Source organism: Westerdykella ornata, assembly GCF_010094085.1.
Source record: "Westerdykella ornata strain CBS 379.55 unplaced genomic scaffold EI97scaffold_31, whole genome shotgun sequence".
NCBI lineage: Eukaryota > Fungi > Ascomycota > Dothideomycetes > Pleosporales > Sporormiaceae > Westerdykella > Westerdykella ornata.
The window spans coordinates 157383-176218 of record NW_022986881.1 but is presented as its reverse complement, the minus strand read 5'-3'; the positions used below and the strand labels follow the sequence as shown (position 1 = coordinate 176218).

The 18836-nt window shown below is 52.2% G+C and overlaps 8 protein-coding genes across 8 annotated transcripts; 5 read left to right on the top strand and 3 right to left on the bottom strand.

Annotated features, from left to right (window-relative positions):
* Positions 1–110: 110 nt before the first annotated feature.
* Positions 111–1796, top strand: EI97DRAFT_436464 (adenine nucleotide alpha hydrolases-like protein). Its single transcript, XM_033799110.1, has 3 exons — positions 111–646; positions 717–1116; positions 1176–1796. The coding sequence occupies exons 1-3, from the start codon at positions 408–410 to the stop codon at positions 1389–1391; spliced, it is 855 nt and encodes a 284-aa protein (XP_033650575.1). The 5' UTR covers positions 111–407; the 3' UTR covers positions 1392–1796.
* On the bottom strand, positions 1687–3223 carry EI97DRAFT_436463 (ribose 5-phosphate isomerase). Its single transcript, XM_033799109.1, has 2 exons — positions 2584–3223; positions 1687–2476 (listed from the first exon to the last, which is right to left on the bottom strand). Exons 1-2 carry the CDS (start codon positions 3194–3196, stop codon positions 1998–2000), a joined length of 1092 nt encoding a protein of 363 aa, XP_033650574.1. The 5' UTR covers positions 3197–3223; the 3' UTR covers positions 1687–1997.
* A 124-nt stretch (positions 3224–3347) lies between these two features.
* Positions 3348–5490, top strand: EI97DRAFT_503818 (uncharacterized protein). Its single transcript, XM_033802797.1, has 5 exons — positions 3348–3415; positions 3468–3759; positions 3807–4728; positions 4780–5044; positions 5097–5490. The coding sequence occupies exons 1-5, from the start codon at positions 3363–3365 to the stop codon at positions 5254–5256; spliced, it is 1692 nt and encodes a 563-aa protein (XP_033650573.1). The 5' UTR covers positions 3348–3362; the 3' UTR covers positions 5257–5490.
* A 654-nt stretch (positions 5491–6144) lies between these two features.
* EI97DRAFT_445309 (DNA repair protein rad18) lies at positions 6145–7605 on the top strand (the record flags this gene model as incomplete). The annotated part of the gene is made up of 2 exons (XM_033799960.1): positions 6145–6797; positions 6849–7605. 2 exons carry the CDS (start codon positions 6145–6147, stop codon positions 7603–7605), a joined length of 1410 nt encoding a protein of 469 aa, XP_033650572.1.
* A 1405-nt stretch (positions 7606–9010) lies between these two features.
* EI97DRAFT_193060 (HET-domain-containing protein) lies at positions 9011–11038 on the bottom strand. The gene is made up of 3 exons (XM_033793616.1): positions 10936–11038; positions 9995–10861; positions 9011–9943 (listed from the first exon to the last, which is right to left on the bottom strand). The coding sequence occupies exons 2-3, from the start codon at positions 10854–10856 to the stop codon at positions 9108–9110; spliced, it is 1698 nt and encodes a 565-aa protein (XP_033650571.1). The 5' UTR covers positions 10857–10861; positions 10936–11038; the 3' UTR covers positions 9011–9107.
* Positions 11039–12115: 1077 nt separating this feature from the next.
* On the top strand, positions 12116–12812 carry EI97DRAFT_384502 (uncharacterized protein; the record flags this gene model as incomplete). The annotated part of the gene is made up of 2 exons (XM_033795979.1): positions 12116–12592; positions 12651–12812. The coding sequence occupies 2 exons, from the start codon at positions 12116–12118 to the stop codon at positions 12810–12812; spliced, it is 639 nt and encodes a 212-aa protein (XP_033650570.1).
* Positions 12813–14589: 1777 nt separating this feature from the next.
* Positions 14590–15240, bottom strand: EI97DRAFT_445306 (uncharacterized protein; the record flags this gene model as incomplete). Its single annotated transcript, XM_033799959.1, has 1 exon — positions 14590–15240. The coding sequence occupies one exon, from the start codon at positions 15238–15240 to the stop codon at positions 14590–14592; it is 651 nt and encodes a 216-aa protein (XP_033650569.1).
* A 2365-nt stretch (positions 15241–17605) lies between these two features.
* Positions 17606–18606, top strand: EI97DRAFT_436457 (glutathione-dependent formaldehyde-activating GFA; the record flags this gene model as incomplete). The annotated part of the gene is made up of 2 exons (XM_033799108.1): positions 17606–18029; positions 18084–18606. Exon 2 carries the CDS (start codon positions 18090–18092, stop codon positions 18603–18605), a length of 516 nt encoding a protein of 171 aa, XP_033650568.1. The 5' UTR covers positions 17606–18029; positions 18084–18089.
* Between the last annotated feature and the right edge of the window lie 230 nt (positions 18607–18836).

Sequence of the window (18836 nt, the reverse complement as noted above, 5' to 3'; positions counted from 1 at the left end):
TCGCCGGCGGCCAGTCGCAGCTCGTTATTTACAAAGATTAGTCACCCCACATGGGGGTTGCAAGGCGGTGGGGTTGCGAACGAAGGGATGAGCAGCACAAGTCCCTTCAGCAACGTTGCAACTGTCTTCGTCAGACTCTCTCCCCGAATTTTCAGCACCATGTCGTGAAGCACAGAGAGCCGTGACCGCGAATTGGAATTGGAAGCCCTGGAGGTGTCCGCCCGCTGAGCGGCTGATATCCGGCGGGGGATCAGCCGAGAGCCGATATCGATAACACACCTCCACGCTGGCCGACCATGGTCTGCCGTGTATGTGGAGAGCGGCAACTTCACACCAGCATTGCATCCCGTCGCATCGCACATCCGTTATTTGGAATTGCATGAGGACCGTGTCGCTGTCTCTGCGCAATGCCCTCCTTCACGGCCGACGAAGTCAATTCCCCTCAGGCCTGCAATCGAGTCTCCAACGGCCCCACTTCGCCCTTGGTGAACGACGTTCACCTCCCATTCCCGCAGGTGTGCAAGAGGATAAATGATCGCATAAACGCCTTCTTGGAAGAGAAGGATGTATCTTCAAGATTACAATCCGTCCAAGAGCAAACACGCAACTCCTTAGCCGTCATAGAAGAAGCCCTCGACAAATACACGTACGCCCCCCTCCAGTACGCCCCTCAACAGCACTGCGGACTCCCGAAACACTAACAATGCATCATATAGCCTCCCGCAACTCTCCCTCGCCTACAATGGCGGCAAGGACTGCCTCGTCCTCCTCATCCTCTACCTCTGCGCCCTCCACCGCAAATCCCTCACCACCACCCCGCATCCCATCCAATGCGTCTACATCCAGGCCCCCGCCCCTTTCCCCGAAGTCGAATCCTTCGTCGCATCCAGCGTCCGCACCTACTCCCTGTCCCTACTCGAATACAACAAGCCCATGAAAGCCGCCTTTGCCGACTACCTGCACGATGTCCCCACCGTGAGAGCCATCTTCGTGGGCACTCGGAGGACGGATCCGCACGGCGAGAACTTGAGGCATTTCGATCCGACGGATCATGGGTGGCCGGCGTTTATGAGGGTGCATCCGGTGATTGACTGGCATTATGTGGATATCTGGACGGTGAGAACTCCTTATAAGTACCAGTTCCCAGGAGTAGAAGAGCTAACGGGATGGCTCAGTTTATCCGCCACCTCAAAATCCCCTACTGCGAACTCTACGACCGCGGCTACACGTCCCTAGGCGGCTCCACAGACACCCATCCCAACCCCGTCCTCGCACGTCAGCCCTCGACGCCAGATTCCAGCACCGTCAACGGCGCCGCGAAACCCAAATTCCGGCCTGCCTACGAGCTGGTCGACGACGAGGAGGAGAGACTGGGGAGAGATAGCAGATGAGGGTCGTAGTAGTCTTCTTAGTTTGGTGTAGATGAGTATGCATCTGGCCCGATCGATCCCGATTTGATATTGCATATAGATGGGCGTTTGGGAGTTTGGCGGTGTGTGCACTGTGTTGCATGGGCGGTTGTAGGATAAAGCGCAGATTTGGCATATAATGATGCATGTCCGTTGTTGTTACTAGACTAAGCTTGCAATCTGGATGCATCATTGATGCGACGAGTGCATACAAGGGAAACACGTGTTTAAAGCACGAATTGGGAGGTTCTACCCAGGAGCGTATATGTAAACGGTTTGGGTATAAGAGCTTGGGAGTATGTCGATGATTATAGATGTAAGACGGAGAGGGGCAGTACTCCGTATGGCCCCATGATACAGATGCGCTATTCGTTGAATTCGCACAATCTTCCAACGGAACCATCTTATATCAAAGAATGCCCAGGTAGAAGTATGATGTGTCAACCAGAAGATGATGGAAGCCCAAGGGAATCAAGGTCGCCTCTATCTCTCTACAAATCATGCATACACAACACTCCCGAATCTATATCATATGCATCCCAGATCCTTCAAATGTCCAACCCAACAATATTCACCATCGCCCACACCTCACTTCCTCTCCGCCCTCCTAACCAGCACACTCCCATCCTCCATGCCAAAATACACCGCCACAGGCTTCTGTCCGCCGGTAATGACGCCCATCTCCTGCAGCGTCCCCTCCTTCCTCACACTCTCCGCCTCCACCCCATCCAAGCCGCTGAAAATACCCACCTCCAACACCCCTGTAACCTGATTAATTGCCTGGCTCAGCCGATTCACTTCCCACGTCCCATCACTCCCGTCACCTTTGCCCTTACCGGCGGCGACGTCGCTGCTCGTTAGGAGCGGAGTGAACGGAGCGTCGACGATGAAGAATCCCTGGTCGGTCTTCAGGGGGCCGGATTTCTCGAGCAGCGTGGTGCGGAGTTTGGGGTTCTGGGAGCCGAGTTCGCGGAGGGAGCGGAGGACGGTGGGGACGGCGATGGGGGCCACTTCGATGGGGATGGTGGGCCAGTTTGTCAGGAGGCGGCTTTGGTTTTTGCGGTAGTCTGGGGGGTACATGTCAATCAACAAGGCATCTCGACATCGGTGTTTGAGGACAAAGAGGTTGTTGGACTTAGGAAAGGAGCGAGGAGAGCAATGAGGGAAGGCTGACCAGCAACGCAAATGAACTTCTTCGCCTTCTCCGCTACCAGTTTCTCCTGGAACAAACATGCGCCTCCTCCTTTTATACAGTTCAACTCCTCGTCCACTTCGTCGGCTCCGTCAAACGCAATATCGAGCATCACATCCTCGCTCAAGCTGTCGAAGGAAATGGGTGTCAACCCCGCCTGCTCGATAACTTTACGACTCTGGTATCCCGTAGGCACAAAGCGAATGAGCGGATTTGTGCTGCGCTCTTTAATCGCCTCGACGACATAGACGATGGTGGTTCCGGAGCCGATGCCAACGTGTGAGGCTGCGGGATCGAAGTTCTCAGCTACAGCTTGCTGCGCGGCGGCCCTTTTGGCGGACTCGATAGTCGCGGAGGACATATTTGAGGTAGTGGTGGAGTAATAGAGGACGGATGGAGTGGGAAGACGTGGAGGTATTACTTTTTTGGTCGGGAGAAGTCGAGCTCGTAGCGAGTGACCGAGAGTAGATTTGCGAGGCAACGAAGCGATTTCTGTCGAAGAGAAATTCCTGCGTGATATGTGGGCGACACGAACGCTTTTTCGGGCCGGCCGTACAGAATGCTGTAGAGATTCGTAAATAGATCTGCTGCTCATGTGAAATGTTTCCAGTCTCGAACCGCCAGAGCCCCGCGGTGTTGCCCCGCGCCTACAACGCCTTAAGACCCCCACGCCGGGCAGGGGTTCTCACCGCCCGGCAGAATATGGGATGGGTACCTCGAGGAGAGCTTCTGTGAGCTCCGCAAACGTAACGAGGTTCGAAATGGCGACAGATATTCCGCCTCCGGTGCAAGGCCCAACTGCCAAGGAGAGGAAGTATGAATTGTTATGCAGGCTGAGGCTGTGTGTGGACACTAACGGAGCTCAGATATGACCGGCAGCTCCGCCTTTGGGGAGCTACGGGCCAGATGGCTCTGGAAAACTCGCACATACTCCTCATCAATTCAGGCCCCGGAGTCGTTGGTGTTGAAACATTGAAGAATCTGGTTCTGCCTGGCGTAGGACACTTCACGATACAAGATTCAGCAATAGTCTCGGAGGCGGATCTGGGCGTCAACTTCTTCCTAGAAGAGGAACACCTCGGAGGTTACAGAGCAGAGCATACATGCAACTTGCTCAAGGAGCTTAATCCTGATGTTGAGGGGCATTTCGTCACGGAGGTATGCCGTCGCCATCTCATACAAAGCACATCGCTGACAACTCAAAGCCAATCGAAGCTTTCATCGACGAGCCAGACGCGCTGCAACCGTACACACTCATTCTCGTAACAGCCCCGATACGGCCAGAGATTCTCACAATACTTTCCGAACACGCAAGCAACGCCCTAGTACCGCTTTTCTACATACACTCCGTTGGCTTCTACTCGCACTTCTCGATCCATCTTCCTCCCGCATTCCCCATCGTAGACACACATCCCGACCCTGAGACGACTACGCGCGATATACGACTTCTAAAACCATGGCCTGAATTGCTTCAATTTGCTAGAGCAAAGACAGAGGGGCTGGACACAATGGATGCGGACGACCATGGCCATATACCCTACATCGCCTTACTGTTGTATTTCCTTGAGAAGTGGAAGGAGGAGCATGAGGGGCAACCGCCACTGAACTACAAAGAGAAGACTGCATTTAGAGAAATGGTAGCAAAGGCTGCACGAAGCCTTGAGGGCGGAGAGGAGAACTTCGACGAGGCAGTAGCTGCTGTGCTGAAGTCGCTCAACGACCCAGAACCCAGCAGTGCTGTCAAAGGATTATTCAAAGAGCCGGAGTGTCTACTGGTGAAGCAGGATTCTCCTGCTTTTTGGGTCATAGCGCATGCGGTCGCGCTCTTCTATCAGAAGCATGGCGTACTACCGCTTCCCGGTTCGGTTCCGGATATGAAGGCGCGTTCTAAGGACTATATCGAGCTGCAGAACATATACAAGGCGAAAGCAAGAAAGGATATGGCGGAGGTGCTCGAAAGCGTGCGTTTCTTGGAGCGGACGACGATGAGGGAGACACCTATCGAGGAGAGGGACGTTGAGACATTCTGTAAGAACGCGGCGCACATCAAGCTAGTACGCGGACGACCTTTCCACGTAGTGCAGGCGGGTGAAAAAGTGCAATGGGGTGACAGGGCGAAGTCTTTGGGTATGTTCTCCATCCCAATCGTGCTCCTAGCCTCTACTAACACGCCACCAGCGCAAAGCCTCGCATTTCCGGACTCGCTATTACCCTTGTACATAGCCTTCCTCGCCTTTGATGAATTCGTGGCTACGCACAATAAAAACGCTCTGGGCGGTGCGCCGAAGATGCCAGGCGAGGACCATGTGGAAGTGGACACGGAGAAGGTCGCTGGTATCGCTTTCAAGATATTAACCGACTTGATAGCGGAAGGCAATACCCCGCTGGAGGAAGAAGACTTCTCGACGGTGGAGACCAAGCTGGGGGAATACGTAAAGGAGCTGTGAGTATTTTGACACTCGTCCATACATCCTGCGGCTGACGTTCTTGATCAGGGTCCGAGCTGGAGGGGCAGAGCTGCACAATATTTCGGCCTTTACGGGTGGTCTCGTCTCGCAGGAGGTCATCAAGATCATTACGGAGCAGTACATTCCGGTGGATAATACCTGCATTTTCGATGGGGTGAGGAGTAAGACGGCCGTCATACAAGTGTGATGACGGAAAATGCGTGAGGGCAGCATTGAGGGAAGGGATTGAAGCTTGACTGAGCACTCGCAACATTGAGCGCAGGTATACAAAACTGTGGCCAAATGTGCTACATAGACGGAGGCTCGGCACCTTGCCCGTACAAGTAGGAGTTTAGGCCGAGCAGTAACCGCCTGCCCATAAAAGGGATTTTATCAAACTTCAATCAGGCCAAGATATGCTATCGATATGGCCAGATTGTCCATTCACCTAGACCTGATTTCGTAGGCTCTATTTTCTGTCGTTGGGTTCCCCGTTATGCTCTGCATGTCCTAAAGCTGTTGGCGACGGACCTATACGCGCGAGGAAGGGAGGCTGAGGAAGGGAGGCTGATAGTGTATGCCACCAAAGGTAGGAAAAGGTTCGGAGCTGTAGCTTACCGTACTGCTGTGAAGCACCAGAAACCCTATTACATCTTCTAAAACTGGTTTTGGTAGCGGTATACGGACCTTCCAGCATGACTAGAAGATATCTATTTAGTACGGAGTAGTCTGGCAGATTCAACAAGAGACACGATGAAGTTGAGCAACCACAGACCTCAAATTAAGCCTTTCTTCAAGCAGGCAACCCCCGGCTAAAGTTTCTCGAAGAGGCTAGCTTACAACTTTCTGTGAACGTCCAGTCATCACGACCTTCCGCGTCGACCGCGTCAAAGAGGCCGTTCGCATCCCAGGAACAACCGTCCAAGACCATATTAACGCGTTTCTTTCGCCGTTTTTGCATTCGCGACTCTAAACCTGCGCACGCCGGCGTGCTAAGCTCACCGCATATCTCATTACCACTGTCTCGTCTCCCAAACCAATTTCACCGGCAACGCCTCCCGCGAGCCTTCCGCATCTCTGTTAAACCTCCATACTGATGGAAGCCCTCCCCGACAGCACCGACTGGCTCCGAACCTCGCTGCCCCTCTTCGCGCCCCTCGAATCCTCCCTCCGCTGCGAAGTCTGCAAAGAATTCTACTCCAACCCCGTTATAACGACATGTTCGCACACGTTCTGCTCGCTGTGCGTAAGGCGCGCGATCTCTGTTGATGGGAAGTGTCCAGCCTGCAAGGCAGCATGTCAGGCTGATAGACTGGTGCCGAATTTTGCACTCAGGGAGGTTGTTGGTAGATGGGTTGAGGCGAGGGAGGCGGCACTGGAGCTGGCGATGGAGGGCGTGGGGAAAGGAAAAGTGGAGGGAGTGGAGGCAGATATAAGTAACGCGGGGATGAAGAAAAGAAAAGCTGGGGACATGGAGGTCGCTGGTGAGAGTGGGGAGGAAGAAGGGCGCCGCACGCGGTCAAGAATGACGCGGAGTAGTAGTCAACGAGGGAAGGGTGTGATGGACGAGCCTTTTGAAATCAAGGACAGCGAGGATGAGGGCGATGCAGAGTTTATGCCAGACGGTATGGTTGCATGTCCGATTTGCTCGAAACATATGAAGGAGGAGCAAGTATGGGGCCATCTCAATAATGGGAGTTGCCCTGGCGAACAGCAGAACCCTACTGGTGCGCGGAGTACACGCTCCAGGTATGTATGCTATAGACACTTAGGAGGGCAGGAATCTGATTGTTTCCATAGATCACAGAACCACACATTTTTAGCGCCTTCGGGCAGGTCATCGAGAGAGGTACCAGCACCAGCCCGACTCCCCGGTATAAATTACTCCATGATGAAAGAAAAAGACCTTAAAAAGAAACTTCAAGATCTGGGTATTCCGGCTTGGGGCAAGAAAGACCTCCTTATACGGCGGCACACGGAATGGTTGCACTTGTGGAACTCGAATTGCGACGCATCGGAAGACAACCGCAAGTCGAAGCGAGATTTATTAAGAGAATTGGACGTATGGGAGCGGACGCGTGGTGGCCGCGCGAGTGCAACTGAGCCGATTGTTATGAGGAAGGATTTTGATGGAAAAGGGCACGCCGAGGCGCATAAGTCGCAATTTGATGAGCTTATAGCAGCGGCAAGAGCTAAGAGGGGCGTACCGAAGGCGAAAGAGGATAATGGAGATGCCACTACAGCGACGCCAGGCGAAGAACCCCAGCACGAAGCACAGCAAGATGCTGAGGATATGCCGCAACCGACCGAGGAAACGGAGACTGGAGTATCGACGATCCGAGCACAAGTCGCCGCAACCGACCTAGAGGACGCGGTTCAGTCACCCTATATCCCCGAGGCTACCCCTAGGGAAACCCTAGTACCAACAGGCGGCACCGCGGATTCTGATGAAAGGGGTATTCAGACCCCCTTTGGCTCGCCCTCGAAGAAGCTGCCCATGTTCGCCCTGCCGGAAGAGCCTGCTGTCGATGTTGAGCATTCTGCTTCCATACCTTGAACGGCTTTCTGCTTTGCATCTTGGTATGACTTGCTATGCCCAGCCCTACACACCCTGAGACCAACCACCAGCAACGAACTCGCCGGCTCCTTGTCCGTCAACCACGCTTGTTGTGCTGGTTCCCACGGAAAAGGCCGGCTTGACAGATGCAGTTACAATGCACCTGCTCCAATCCCATATGTATGTGCATCGTTTTGAATATATAGCGACTGCTGCAGCACAATGACTGGTGTGGACAATGTTGGGTGCACGGAAAGGACAGGCGAAATCGCAACTGTGTGAGGCATACTCCGGCAACTGTAGTTCTATAGCATATAAAAATACTGGTGCTGTGATCGCGGAATCCCCGGCTGGAGCTTGGATGGAATCTTGAGATGCATGCCAATACAATAGGTTAACAGGCTCTTCTTTTCGCGCCTTCTCTACCCTCAAACTACATCCTTCAGCCATGCGACTTCGCCTGCAACTGAAGAGTGAAGTGGACTCGGATTGATTGGTACCGCTTACACAATGGAAAACACATAACCATCTCCCGTGTCTTCTATCCACAAATCCTCGTTCAGATTTGACGACGGCATCATGACAGCCTGGCGCGCTTCTTCTTCCTCAGCAACAAAGATACCAAGCCGCATATACTCCCCACGATCACGCCCAGTCGGAGTCAAAATCAGACCAGCAATGTTTGGCTCGTACTTGTCTAGGTCAGGCCCTGTACGGATGGGAAGCAAGAAAAGTGGTTGCTTGCTCAAGCAATGCTGCTGAAACTCTGCGCCTATCAGAATCTCCAGGACGCCATCTTCTCCGTGCTGCACGAGAGTCCCACCTTGTTTACTGCGGTTGGCTCCACTGAAATCAAGGTGCTGTTTCAGTTCAATCTCAATCCCGCCGCAAACAAAGCGTCTTTTGCCCGATTTGTACAGTGGGATTTTGTACCATTCCGCATATATTGCTTGATGGAGTCGGCCTTGGAGACGTATTCGCCCGTGCTCCACGAGCCCGGTGTCGTCTCCCGTGGTGTATGATATCTGTGCATCGAGTAATCTTGCATGTAATGTTTCCTTTTCGTTTTCGCCTGCAGGAGTGTACGCTGTGGTATACGAGATTTCAGCGTCTACAGACGCCCATGACCAAGTCGGCGCTTTGTATCGGACTGATAAGCCGATGCGGCTTCTCGAATGGCTCACAGTCCACAAAAGGTCGCGAACAAAGTTGCGTTCCCAGAGCCCTGCAATATATCTGTCTTTCAGCACATGGCGAACCTCCTTCACAGCTCCAGCAATGGCAAGGAATTTATCGTGCGGCTTCGTAAGCTGACCAATGGAATACGCTGCTACAATGCTGTGCCAGCAGTCGTACAACCGACTATTATCTCCCTCTGTCAAGTCTACTCCCTCTGTCAAGTCTCCACGGTCCGTGCTTTCCCTCTCCGAGCTTGAATGCTGCAATTGTGCATATGTAACTGGTCCTGTCTCATAGAACCCTAGCGATTTCAACGTCAGTGGTCATACAATGCAATCTGGAAATTCTGTGGGGAAAGCCTCGCAGCTGCTCGATTCGAAGCACTCCCAGAGCACTTGCTCGGCGCCAAAATTGAGGACACAGGGGGAGAGAAGTCGCTCCTGAAGCACCCATCCTCTCCTGTTCAGAGGAGCTTTAGAAACTTGATCGTGCCACATACGAGGGTTCACTGGATAGTAATCCCTCTTAAGTGGTTCATCAGTGTGAGGCCAAACTCCACCCCAACCAGCAGAAACCTTGTGACAGGTCAGGCGGGAGACATCTCTTTCGACATAAAGTCCTCGGCTGCCGTCACTGAAACCAGTAGCCGCAATGTTGCAGGAAGAGTTCTTGTAGATCTCCCCCATCCTTGACGATTCCCGCAGCCAGTCTTCCTCCGAGTCCTGGATAATGCACAAGGAATCGATCCAAATATAGGAGAAACCAAGCTCAAGTGTAGCGAGGAGCGCGTCTTGGAAGACCTTTGAAAGGTCCTTGACGACGATGGTCTTCTGAAGCTGTTCCAAGTTGTCTTTGCGAAGGGTGAAGAACTTGCCGCTTCCCCAGCAATGGCTAAGGGTAAGATAATTCACAGCATCCAGCATTTTGGTGTCACTCTCGAGTCGGGCCTGGATGATATTGCCCTTCATGCCCTGGACATGGACCAATCTTGATGGTCGGAAAGAAAGATCTTGCCGGCGGTGCCCACAATTCTTGTGCCCAGCTCTGCAGGAATACAGCCAGTAGCGACAGAGATCCCAGACTTGAGTGGAAGCTGTTGTAGAAGGGAACACGGATTTTGGCAAAGCGGATTCGAAATTTGAATTTATGGTCAGTAGGCCTGTTTTAGGTTAGTTGCGCCCACGTTAAGCGTGTATCCTACCCTACTCACTTTCAGGCTTGACCATGACTAAATCAAGAACCACTTGCTCCTCAGGCGGAAAACGCGCACCCTTAGGGACGTACCCGATCCGAATCGAATAGTCGAGCAGATCGGACCAATCAATATTGTATTTGAGGACTCCTCTGTGGCCTTCCGGAGTGCCTTCAGTGCCTGGCGTGTTGGTGTAGTTACCCGCTTGTGCGCAAGTGTTGTCGTTGATGATTTTGCAAATGGCACAGCCCATGCGAACAGCATCTTCAAGCGCTGACTGCGACCGATGATGGAGATACCATTTCCCCATTTCGAACCACAGCTTCGTTCTCGCGGGGTGAAAGATGGACTCGCAGGTCGCGCAGAGTGTTGCATATGGGCGCTCCTCGACTGCTTGTTCAAGCGCTCTGCAAACGTTCTGCCACGATTCCTTCAACGACTTGGAAACCTTCCTTAATGGCGCTCTGTCCATCTTCTCCTCCAAGTACCTTTTGTACCGGACGTGAACCCCCCCGGGCTCATTCAATAGTTGGTCTTCGCTGGAGCCACTCTCGCTGTCTGAGTCGGCATGTAACTGCTCCCTCTTCCATTTCATATACCATTCATTCCGCTCGAAATGCTCGTTTGGCTCAGTCTGTAGTTGGTCTCGCCGGGAACCACTGTCGCTGTCCGTTTCGGCGTTATCCAATGGTGAAAATCGGTTGTCGGACTTCGTAAGAGGTGGTCCCATTATCTCCGCTTTCGAAAGATGATCAAGAGTTACAGAACGCCTACTACCAGTGTGTTCGTGCAGGTCGCTACCCGAGGTTCTGTCTTCGTCCAGAGCATGTCTTGTGGTCCGTACGGCTGTGGCTGTGCACAAGGCTGAGATACACCGCATACATGCTGTGCATACTCACAGCTGATTCAGTTGAATTCGTCTTGGAACACAGAGAAGTCAGGCCGATATTATCACTCACACTGGCTATTGTGGGGCACCAGTGAATGCGGGCAGTGGCTGCGCTCCCAATGGTTGGCCCAGGGTGGACGAATTGGGCGAAGAGGAAGGCTACGTGGAAGCAGAATCGAATTCTCCCTTCCTTCTATGTTCAAACTTTTATGTGTTACTATAGTCCTGGCTCTATCCAACTTTGAAACAAGCGGACAGATGTAGCCTGTCAGTCGTGCATCGTCACTCTTCTAAGTCGCCATCCCATGTCAGAACTGTCGGATTACCCAATGCGGCAATTGGAAAGCTCTCATATTTCACCTCTCGGCTTGCATCTCTACACGCCTGCCTCTGATCTCAGTGCAGGATGCAACACAATAGACAAGTGCAATTCTGCGTATGAATAGATACATGAACTCTGAATTTCGGCACTTTAGCTGTTAAATGCCCACCGTGGGCATGTTCCGTTGCTTGAACTGGACGCGCGTCCACGATATCTCTCGACTTCCGACGTTCTCAAGACCATGTCTGGAACTGTCATCGCGTCGACCGCCCGTTGCCATTGTTCATGCCTATTGTTATTGTTACACCTGTCCCCGCCCCTCGACTGTAACCACTATCGGGCGTGTGTAACCACAAAAAGGATGACAGCATCGAGGATTACTATGTACATCCTGCGGGCGTTTCAGAAGCTTCTGTGCCGCTCATCAGCATACCCTAGACTTGACGCCGGCGAATGAGGCTTGCAATTGCTGCCATTGGGCGACACTCTGTCCTCACGCGATTCTGATGGGCGTCCGCAGTAATGGGGGAGACTGCTTCGACAACTCGGAGGGAGTTTGGTGTTGTAGTTGTAGAGTCGTTGACGGATTGGGATTAGCGGGATTGGTGCACGGCCCGTTCAACGGCTCAGCCTTCCGAAGCTTCCAAGGTTGCTCCCCTTTTTAATCCTCACCTCTTGTCTGTCACTCTGTCCACCGTTTTCAGGACACCCGTCCCCCAGCCCTGCCTCAATTCGCCAGGGCGCGCATCCCTTTGGCCCCAATGTCCCAATCCATGTATTGATTCCCTTTGCTCGTCAATCCGCTGTTATCATGCCTCCAGGACCTCCCGCGGCTTACTCTCATAAACTACTGTCGTCCGCCGGACCCTCTCGCAAGTCTCACAAGAACGCGCAACGAAAGCAATCTCATCGATTCCGACCTCGTATCATGCCCCAGGAGCTCATCGTACGCGATCATAGCCCTTGGCTGAGTAGTCTTCGGTCGGCACTACGTCTGCTCATCATCGTCCTCAGCGGCGCCGTCGCGGGTACCCTCATACACACTCTTGAGATATATCGTGGCAACATCTCGCTGGACCTCCGCCATGGCGAGCTTCCGATGACATGGCCTGCGAGAACGAACCTCTGGCCTACATTGGTGCTGTTTACTGTTGCCGCTGCCAACTTTGTCGCGTCCGTCGCAATCACGGCTACGTCCTTCAAGTCCTTTCGCCGACCCGTCCGTTCGCGCGATGCGTATCGGATCATTGCTGGCAGCCTCGGAGTTGTGTTGTGGGCTACCGCTTTGGCGGTTTTCCATTTGCTCGATAAGTCGAGCAAGGCCAGCCTTGGCCGGTACGCCTGTACAAACCGCAACGTCATGAGCAATGGTCGCTTCCAGTACCGCGCAGTGTGCTCAGAACAGGTATGAACACAATAATAGCTCTAGGAACTGCCCTGGGAGACCTCCTAACACGTCTCAGGCTCTTGCTTTCTACCTCGCCATTGGCGCCGCCTCCGCCGAAGCGCTGACGCTCCTGACACTTGCCGTAACTGCTCTACAAACCAGGAGAGAGAGATCCGCAATCATAAACCTGGACGAGAAGAAGTCATTCGACCAAGAATTCCAGCGGCGCTACCCCTAACACCACTTTAATACTCGTCCGCAGACGCCTACCACCTTTCTGCTCTTTACATTTGTATGATTATTGCCTTTATGTCTCTGCATGATACCCAGGATTTCACATTTTTGTCTTATTATTCTTTGCGCGGTATAAAGCATAGGCGACGTCGTTCTTCTAGCGTTTGAAGCATCGCTCTGATTTTCTCAAAGCCATTTCGTTTTTCTCTTCTTCTCCAAATGCATTACCGCATCCACATCGTTGGTGTAGCATGACCAAACATTTGCTCCTACTCGCAGTTCATGATATCTACCATAAGCGCTTTAGACGGGTTGGAAACATGCGAATTGTCGAAGTTGTATAGCATTGCGCGATTCTCAATACTCCATATGTAACGCTGCGACAGTGAAGCAGTCAACCTTGTATTTCACAAAAGCCATCTTGGATTCATTTGAACCTTTTCTTCTTGTTGTTTTATTCTCTGTCCTTGCTTATTTCCTTTGTCTAGTATACAATATTTCTTAAACTGTTCTCCATCTACATTCAACTGCCGTACTGTTCACAGCACTTGCTTTTTCCCACCGGTCGAACGATTATATGAGGAGCTTACATCACCTTATCTCACCTATGTCATAATCTCTGGTTTTGGATCCAACCATGTTCCCTGTCCTCGAAACGCGACCTGCATGTCTCAGCCTCGACTCAGCCGAAACTCGTTGGACCACTTCCGCTTCCTCACCGGTGCCTCCAACATCGCAAACTGCGTTTGCTGCCTCAGCCCGTTTTATGCGCCACCCGTGCCGCCGCATGTCTCAGAGGGCTGAAAAGACCACGTTCGGTCGCTTCGTGTGGCTGGAGCCTGCACACTGAGCAACTGGGCGTCTGCGCCTGTGCCTGCGCCGCAGTGGGGTGGCTATAGAGTCCATTCTGAATGCTGTGAGAAGGATCGCCTCGAGGCACGGAGACAATCCTAAGGAGCGGTGCGCAGTCCGAGTTCACCTGGTTGAGGCTCTGCGGCGCGGTGGGTCGTGGCATCTTTTCCCTCTGCCACTGCAAGACTGTCACTGCGCACGCCCTCACTGGACCTCTTGGCATACTGGAACCATGGCATGAGGCTATCTCCGACGCTATCATCATCGGCGGATGCCTGCTTCCTCATTTTCGGCATCTCGGCAACTATGAACCACTCCAATACGCGCTGGGCACGGCCTTTAAAGGAGGAACAATCAGATGTCGATCGAGTTCTCACACGCTGCATAACCCCTCTTCAAGAGCGCTTCCGCAGTCATCATCGATGGCGGAGTTGATTCTTGGCGAAGAATTCTGTGGACCGCCGATGTCAGGACCTTGGGTGGGGTTGGGATGGGAGATTATGCAATCTCATTTCCGCTGAGAGCGCCTGCGTATCCTGCTATGTAAAATAGGAGTAATAGTCGTAGTTGTAGTAGTAGTAGTGCTAATGCATACTCTCATAATGTACAGCCAAGGACTTGCAAGTGAGAATTGATGAAGTACTACGATCGCAATACATCCGAACTATGAATGTACTCACTTTATTAAGCCTATGAGATGGACTCATCCTTCTTCGGCCCTCATTAAAAAAGTACAATCTAGAATGTCTACGGGTATCTCATCTGCATTGCACTCAACCAAGACGATGCCAGCGTGGAATCCAGCATCGTGAGAAGATGACGTAACCACCTTGTTCATTACTGCTCTCTCAACTCCCCTGTGCATTACCGAATTAAGAACGTACTGTATACCTGATTCCCCTTTTCTCCGGTTATCGCTTCTTGATGGACTAAACTCCAGGCGCATAGTACTCCCTCGCCTGCCTCGGCGGCGGTGCATAATACCCTTCCAAATCCGGTTGAGGAGGAGTTTGAATTTGAGTCTGAGTCTGAGTCTGAGGTCTAACAGGTGGAGCGGTTTGATACTTCTGCGCACCTCGACTCGACTGCGCCGCTGCACCGCCTTGGCTTCGCTCCTGCTGTTGTTGCGGCTGCACTGGACCGGATAGGGACATCGACACATCTTGCGAGGAAGCCATGTCTCCGCCTTCCCCCCTTCCAACAGCAGCACTCTTCTTCCGCCTCAACTTCCCCAACAACCCGCCTTTCCGCCCTCGCTCACTCCCATCAGCAGCTTGCACACCCGGATCCAGTCTCCGCCCCGTAACGGGATCCCTACCCGCCGCCCGTCGTGCCTCCGCTAGGAAATCTGCGTCCCTTTCTTCATCGTAATCGCTGTCGTCCTCGGCGGTGGGGATCTGTTCAGATGCTATCTCCGGTGCGTCTGCGGGTGCGGGGGCAGGCGCAGGCGCAGGTGCAGCAGGCGCATACCGATACGCGTGATGGTAGCGGTACGTGAAACTGCTGTATGGGTTGGGCTTGGAAGGGCGCGGGTCGTGGTCGCGGAAGTAAGTTTTCACGGTGTACCATGTTCCTCCCATTTTCCTTCTCTTTTTTTCCTTAATTTCTTTTTACTTTTTTAGGTAGGAGTATGGCTAGTCGTGTGTCTTGGTTCTGCCAATGCTAGCTCTTCACCGGATTTAATGATTTGTGTGCTGAAGGGTGCTTGGAAGTCTTTGCTGGTTGCGGAGAAAGAGGAAGGGAGGGTGATGGTGATGATATTCTTGTTGGTATTCGCAGGAATTTGGGGTCTTGTTATAGGATCGCGATTCTCGTGGTGGGAGCTTTTATAGCGCTTACCGGAATCTTCTCACGATATTTAATTCAGGGGCCGAAATCTTGCAGGGGGGATAGGAAAGTCAGCAGAGAAGCGGAGGCATTACGACGGAGAATTCGTTGATGTAGATTTTGGACTTGTTGACGTTCGCGACTTCGGTGTCGCAGCGATATATGTCCTTTTGAAGCACGGTGTGAGGTATTCTTGCGGTTGAAGTTAATCATGGATGCCTGGCGGATCTCTGGGTATATCGTTCATGGTGAAGTCGTGAAGTAAATTAACCGGTTTTGGACACTAGCTTGGTTCTGCCTACACAGTAATAGGTCAGATCGCCAACTTGAACCAGAAAAGACAAATAGGCATACTGGTACCTACACTGTATATTTCATCTAGCTCAAATAATTAGTCGTACAGGCCGCAACAGGAAGTGGGTTGTGTATGTAGTTAGATATGAGGACCAAAACGCTGCTTGAGGTAACTGTGTAACAAGTTTTGAGTAATAAGGCGTCTGGTTCATACGAGTCAGGCATCGCACCTCGCATAGCCCTGGGTGGGACTGACAGACAGGCCCTGGGACGTCCTTATAAAAGAACTGGTAGCGGAAACAGTTTGCGATAATGTCTTCCGGTGCACGCAATGCCATGAGCATTTTATACCACTGGTCGCACTTGTCGAGCTTCTGGACTTCGGCTTCAGGGTCTATATCTTCCCTTGAACTTTGCCAGGGCAAACTGGACCATTGCGTACCCAACGTCTAACATGGTGCATCCGGTACTTTCCTGTCCCTGGGATTAAACACGCAGGAAAAGTGCGGGCAAAGGGCTTGTCTCCCTCCTGTTCCGCCGTATCGGGACGTAGGGCCTCTTCTGACGGGATAAAGCATAGTAGGTAGCGCGTAGATTCCCTTAGACAGAAATGGTACACGTCCTTGAAATCCCATGCTTTAGTATAGAGGAATTCGGTACGTCGGTAGCCTGTGCTGCAGACGCGGTCAAGCGACGTTGATCGCATCCTGAGTTCAACCGTCGTTCGTACAGATGATTCCTGAAGCTTGGCCTCAGTCCCCGACCAACAAGCAACAGCGTGCAGAGACAGAGGTTGTCCTGGCAATCCGTTAAGATTTGCACCAAGGCTTCGCCTACGGACAGGGAGTAGTCCGCCTTATTCAATATCTTTTGCTCCTCGGGACTACACAGAGTCAGCTACGAGTAAACAGGATCCAAATTTTTACACACTTTTTATCGATGAATCGCTGGAGAAGGGTGAGCAGACTTGGGCCTTGAAGTATGCCGGCAGGGGCGGGGCCATACTGTTGATGCACAAGTGATCTGGGAGCCACTCATACTCTAGCTCTTCTTCAACAGCCACGGGTAGCAGGTGCGTTCTGAGTGCACTTCGGCAACTCAGAGCAAGCCATCACTGCTACCTTCTTCCGCATATTCGTCCGTTTCTTCCTGGTACAAGGAAGTCATATTTGTAAGATGGCAGTCTCGGTTCTTCATTAGATCCGATATTGGTCCAGTTGTGCTGTCCGTTGATCCTTCCATCCGGATGATGTTGGTCCGCGAATCTGAACAGAAAAAGATACGAGCTTGGATCGCTGAGCATAGAGACGGGATGGCTTAGCTTTCACTAGTTAGGTCGTGGGCTGAAAACAAGGGCGGCGTCAGGTTCAACAACTCATCTGCAGCCCACGGCCGGTGAATGTAGCTTACCTACCAATTCTGTTTGCCTGAAGTTGGCCCTCATTTCAACACCATGCATAGTTATAGAAGCACCATACCTCGTCGTCAATGCCTTAAAGGGTATTTAAGAAAGCATAAAGTGTATCATCTGTAGAAGAGATCTCGCGGAGCGGCTGGAGGGACGAGGGAGAGGAAGTTGGGAGATGTGAACCTGCTGACAAATTATCGCCAGGGCATAGCTTCAGCCCCAGATAAATCAGTCATTTGGTGATCTACTTGGAGACAATGAACATGTTAGCGTGGTGATGGCTTGATGGATCTGAGGTAGGGTATCTTTTCCGCGCTATGCCTAATCAGGTTTAGCATTCATCCGAAGCATACCCGGGGTAGGTATCGACAACCCAACGGACGAAACTCTCTCCCATAGTCTGTACCTGACTATCTATTGGACAATATATGGGGTGTCTGTGCTGTCCGAATTATTCATGTTATACAAAATAACACGTGATCACGCGTTTTGACTCACGCGCTCTGGCTTCGTATATGCATCTATGCTGTTCGTCCGAAAAACCTCATCCAAGCTCCACCTCGCTGCCACGCCTAGGGACGGACCGCTCATGCGCAGCAATCATTCCTATCATACAGTTCGACGCGGAGTCAAAATGAAGCCGACTATTCGGATTCGTCGCATTCCTTGCTGAATATTATGATTACACGCTTCATCGTTTGCCTCGGCGGACTTCCATGCGAATGTTGAAGTCATAGCTCTTTGTAGTATTTAAACCTCAGAACGCTCCCGTGGAGGTCTTAATTCTCAAACGCAACAACACCCTCCTACACCTCCTCACACCAGAACCATCAAGACTTTGTGCGTACAAGCGAAACGATCGATGCAACTTTTTCAATCCTAACTCTACGCCAGCCCAACATGTCCACTTCCACGGAGCGATCTCTCGAAGGCGGTTGCCTTTGCAAGTACATCCGCTACCGCCTCACAGGCGACCCTCTCATCGTCCAATGCTGCCACTGCACATGGTGCCAGCGCGAAACCGGCTCCGCCTTTGTCATCAACGCTCTCTTTGCCAGCGAACACGTCACCCACCTAGGCGGCGAACCCAATGTCATCTCTACCCCAACCGCGAGCGGCAAGGGACAAGAAATAGCACGATGCCCAAAGTGCTACGGAGCGGTGTGGTCGAATTACGGGGGAGCAGGACCACTGCTACGATTCGTGCGCGTGGGAACGTGGGATAGCCCGCATGAAGCGACTCCAGAAGTACATGTTTTTACTGCGTCCAAGGTGCCCTGGGTGGAACTCCCAAAGGATGTACCCGCTTACGAGGGGCCTTATGACGCGGGCAAAGTGTGGTCTAAGGAAGTTGATGAGAGAAGGCATGCTATGATGGAGAGGATTCAGGCACAAAGGGCTAAGCAGGAGCCATAGCTTTAGCTTAACCAGTTGCATGAAGCTGGTTTCAATGTTATGTTGGATTGCTAGCTTCTCTGTTTTACTAGAGTACCTCTATGTCCGGGAACTTCTGACTCCGAAGCCCTTTTTTTTATCGCACCTTCGACGAATCCCACGCCGCTACGATCCACGTTTTTAACTCCTTCCCAGGTTCCTTGATATATAGGACACGAAGCTACCACTCGTAGAATATAGGTCTTGAGGTCC

Excerpts from the sequence above, each read along its gene's own strand:
- EI97DRAFT_436464 (XM_033799110.1), top strand. The coding sequence starts at position 408 with ATGCCCTCCTTCACGGCCGACGAAGTCAATTCCCCTCAGGCCTGCAAT. Across the intron at positions 647-716 it reads GAAGCCCTCGACAAATACAC|CCTCCCGCAACTCTCCCTCG; the intron begins GTACGCCCCCCT and ends TGCATCATATAG. Across the intron at positions 1,117-1,175 it reads ATTATGTGGATATCTGGACG|TTTATCCGCCACCTCAAAAT; the intron begins GTGAGAACTCCT and ends GGGATGGCTCAG.
- EI97DRAFT_436463 (XM_033799109.1), bottom strand. The coding sequence starts at position 3,196 with ATGAGCAGCAGATCTATTTACGAATCTCTACAGCATTCTGTACGGCCG. Across the intron at positions 2,477-2,583 it reads GAAGTTCATTTGCGTTGCTG|ACTACCGCAAAAACCAAAGC; the intron begins GTCAGCCTTCCC and ends TGTACCCCCCAG.
- EI97DRAFT_503818 (XM_033802797.1), top strand. The coding sequence starts at position 3,363 with ATGGCGACAGATATTCCGCCTCCGGTGCAAGGCCCAACTGCCAAGGAG. Across the intron at positions 3,760-3,806 it reads AGGGGCATTTCGTCACGGAG|CCAATCGAAGCTTTCATCGA; the intron begins GTATGCCGTCGC and ends GACAACTCAAAG. Across the intron at positions 4,729-4,779 it reads TGACAGGGCGAAGTCTTTGG|CGCAAAGCCTCGCATTTCCG; the intron begins GTATGTTCTCCA and ends ACACGCCACCAG.
- EI97DRAFT_193060 (XM_033793616.1), bottom strand. The coding sequence starts at position 10,856 with ATGCGGTGTATCTCAGCCTTGTGCACAGCCACAGCCGTACGGACCACA. Across the intron at positions 9,944-9,994 it reads AGTCATGGTCAAGCCTGAAA|GCCTACTGACCATAAATTCA; the intron begins GTGAGTAGGGTA and ends AACCTAAAACAG.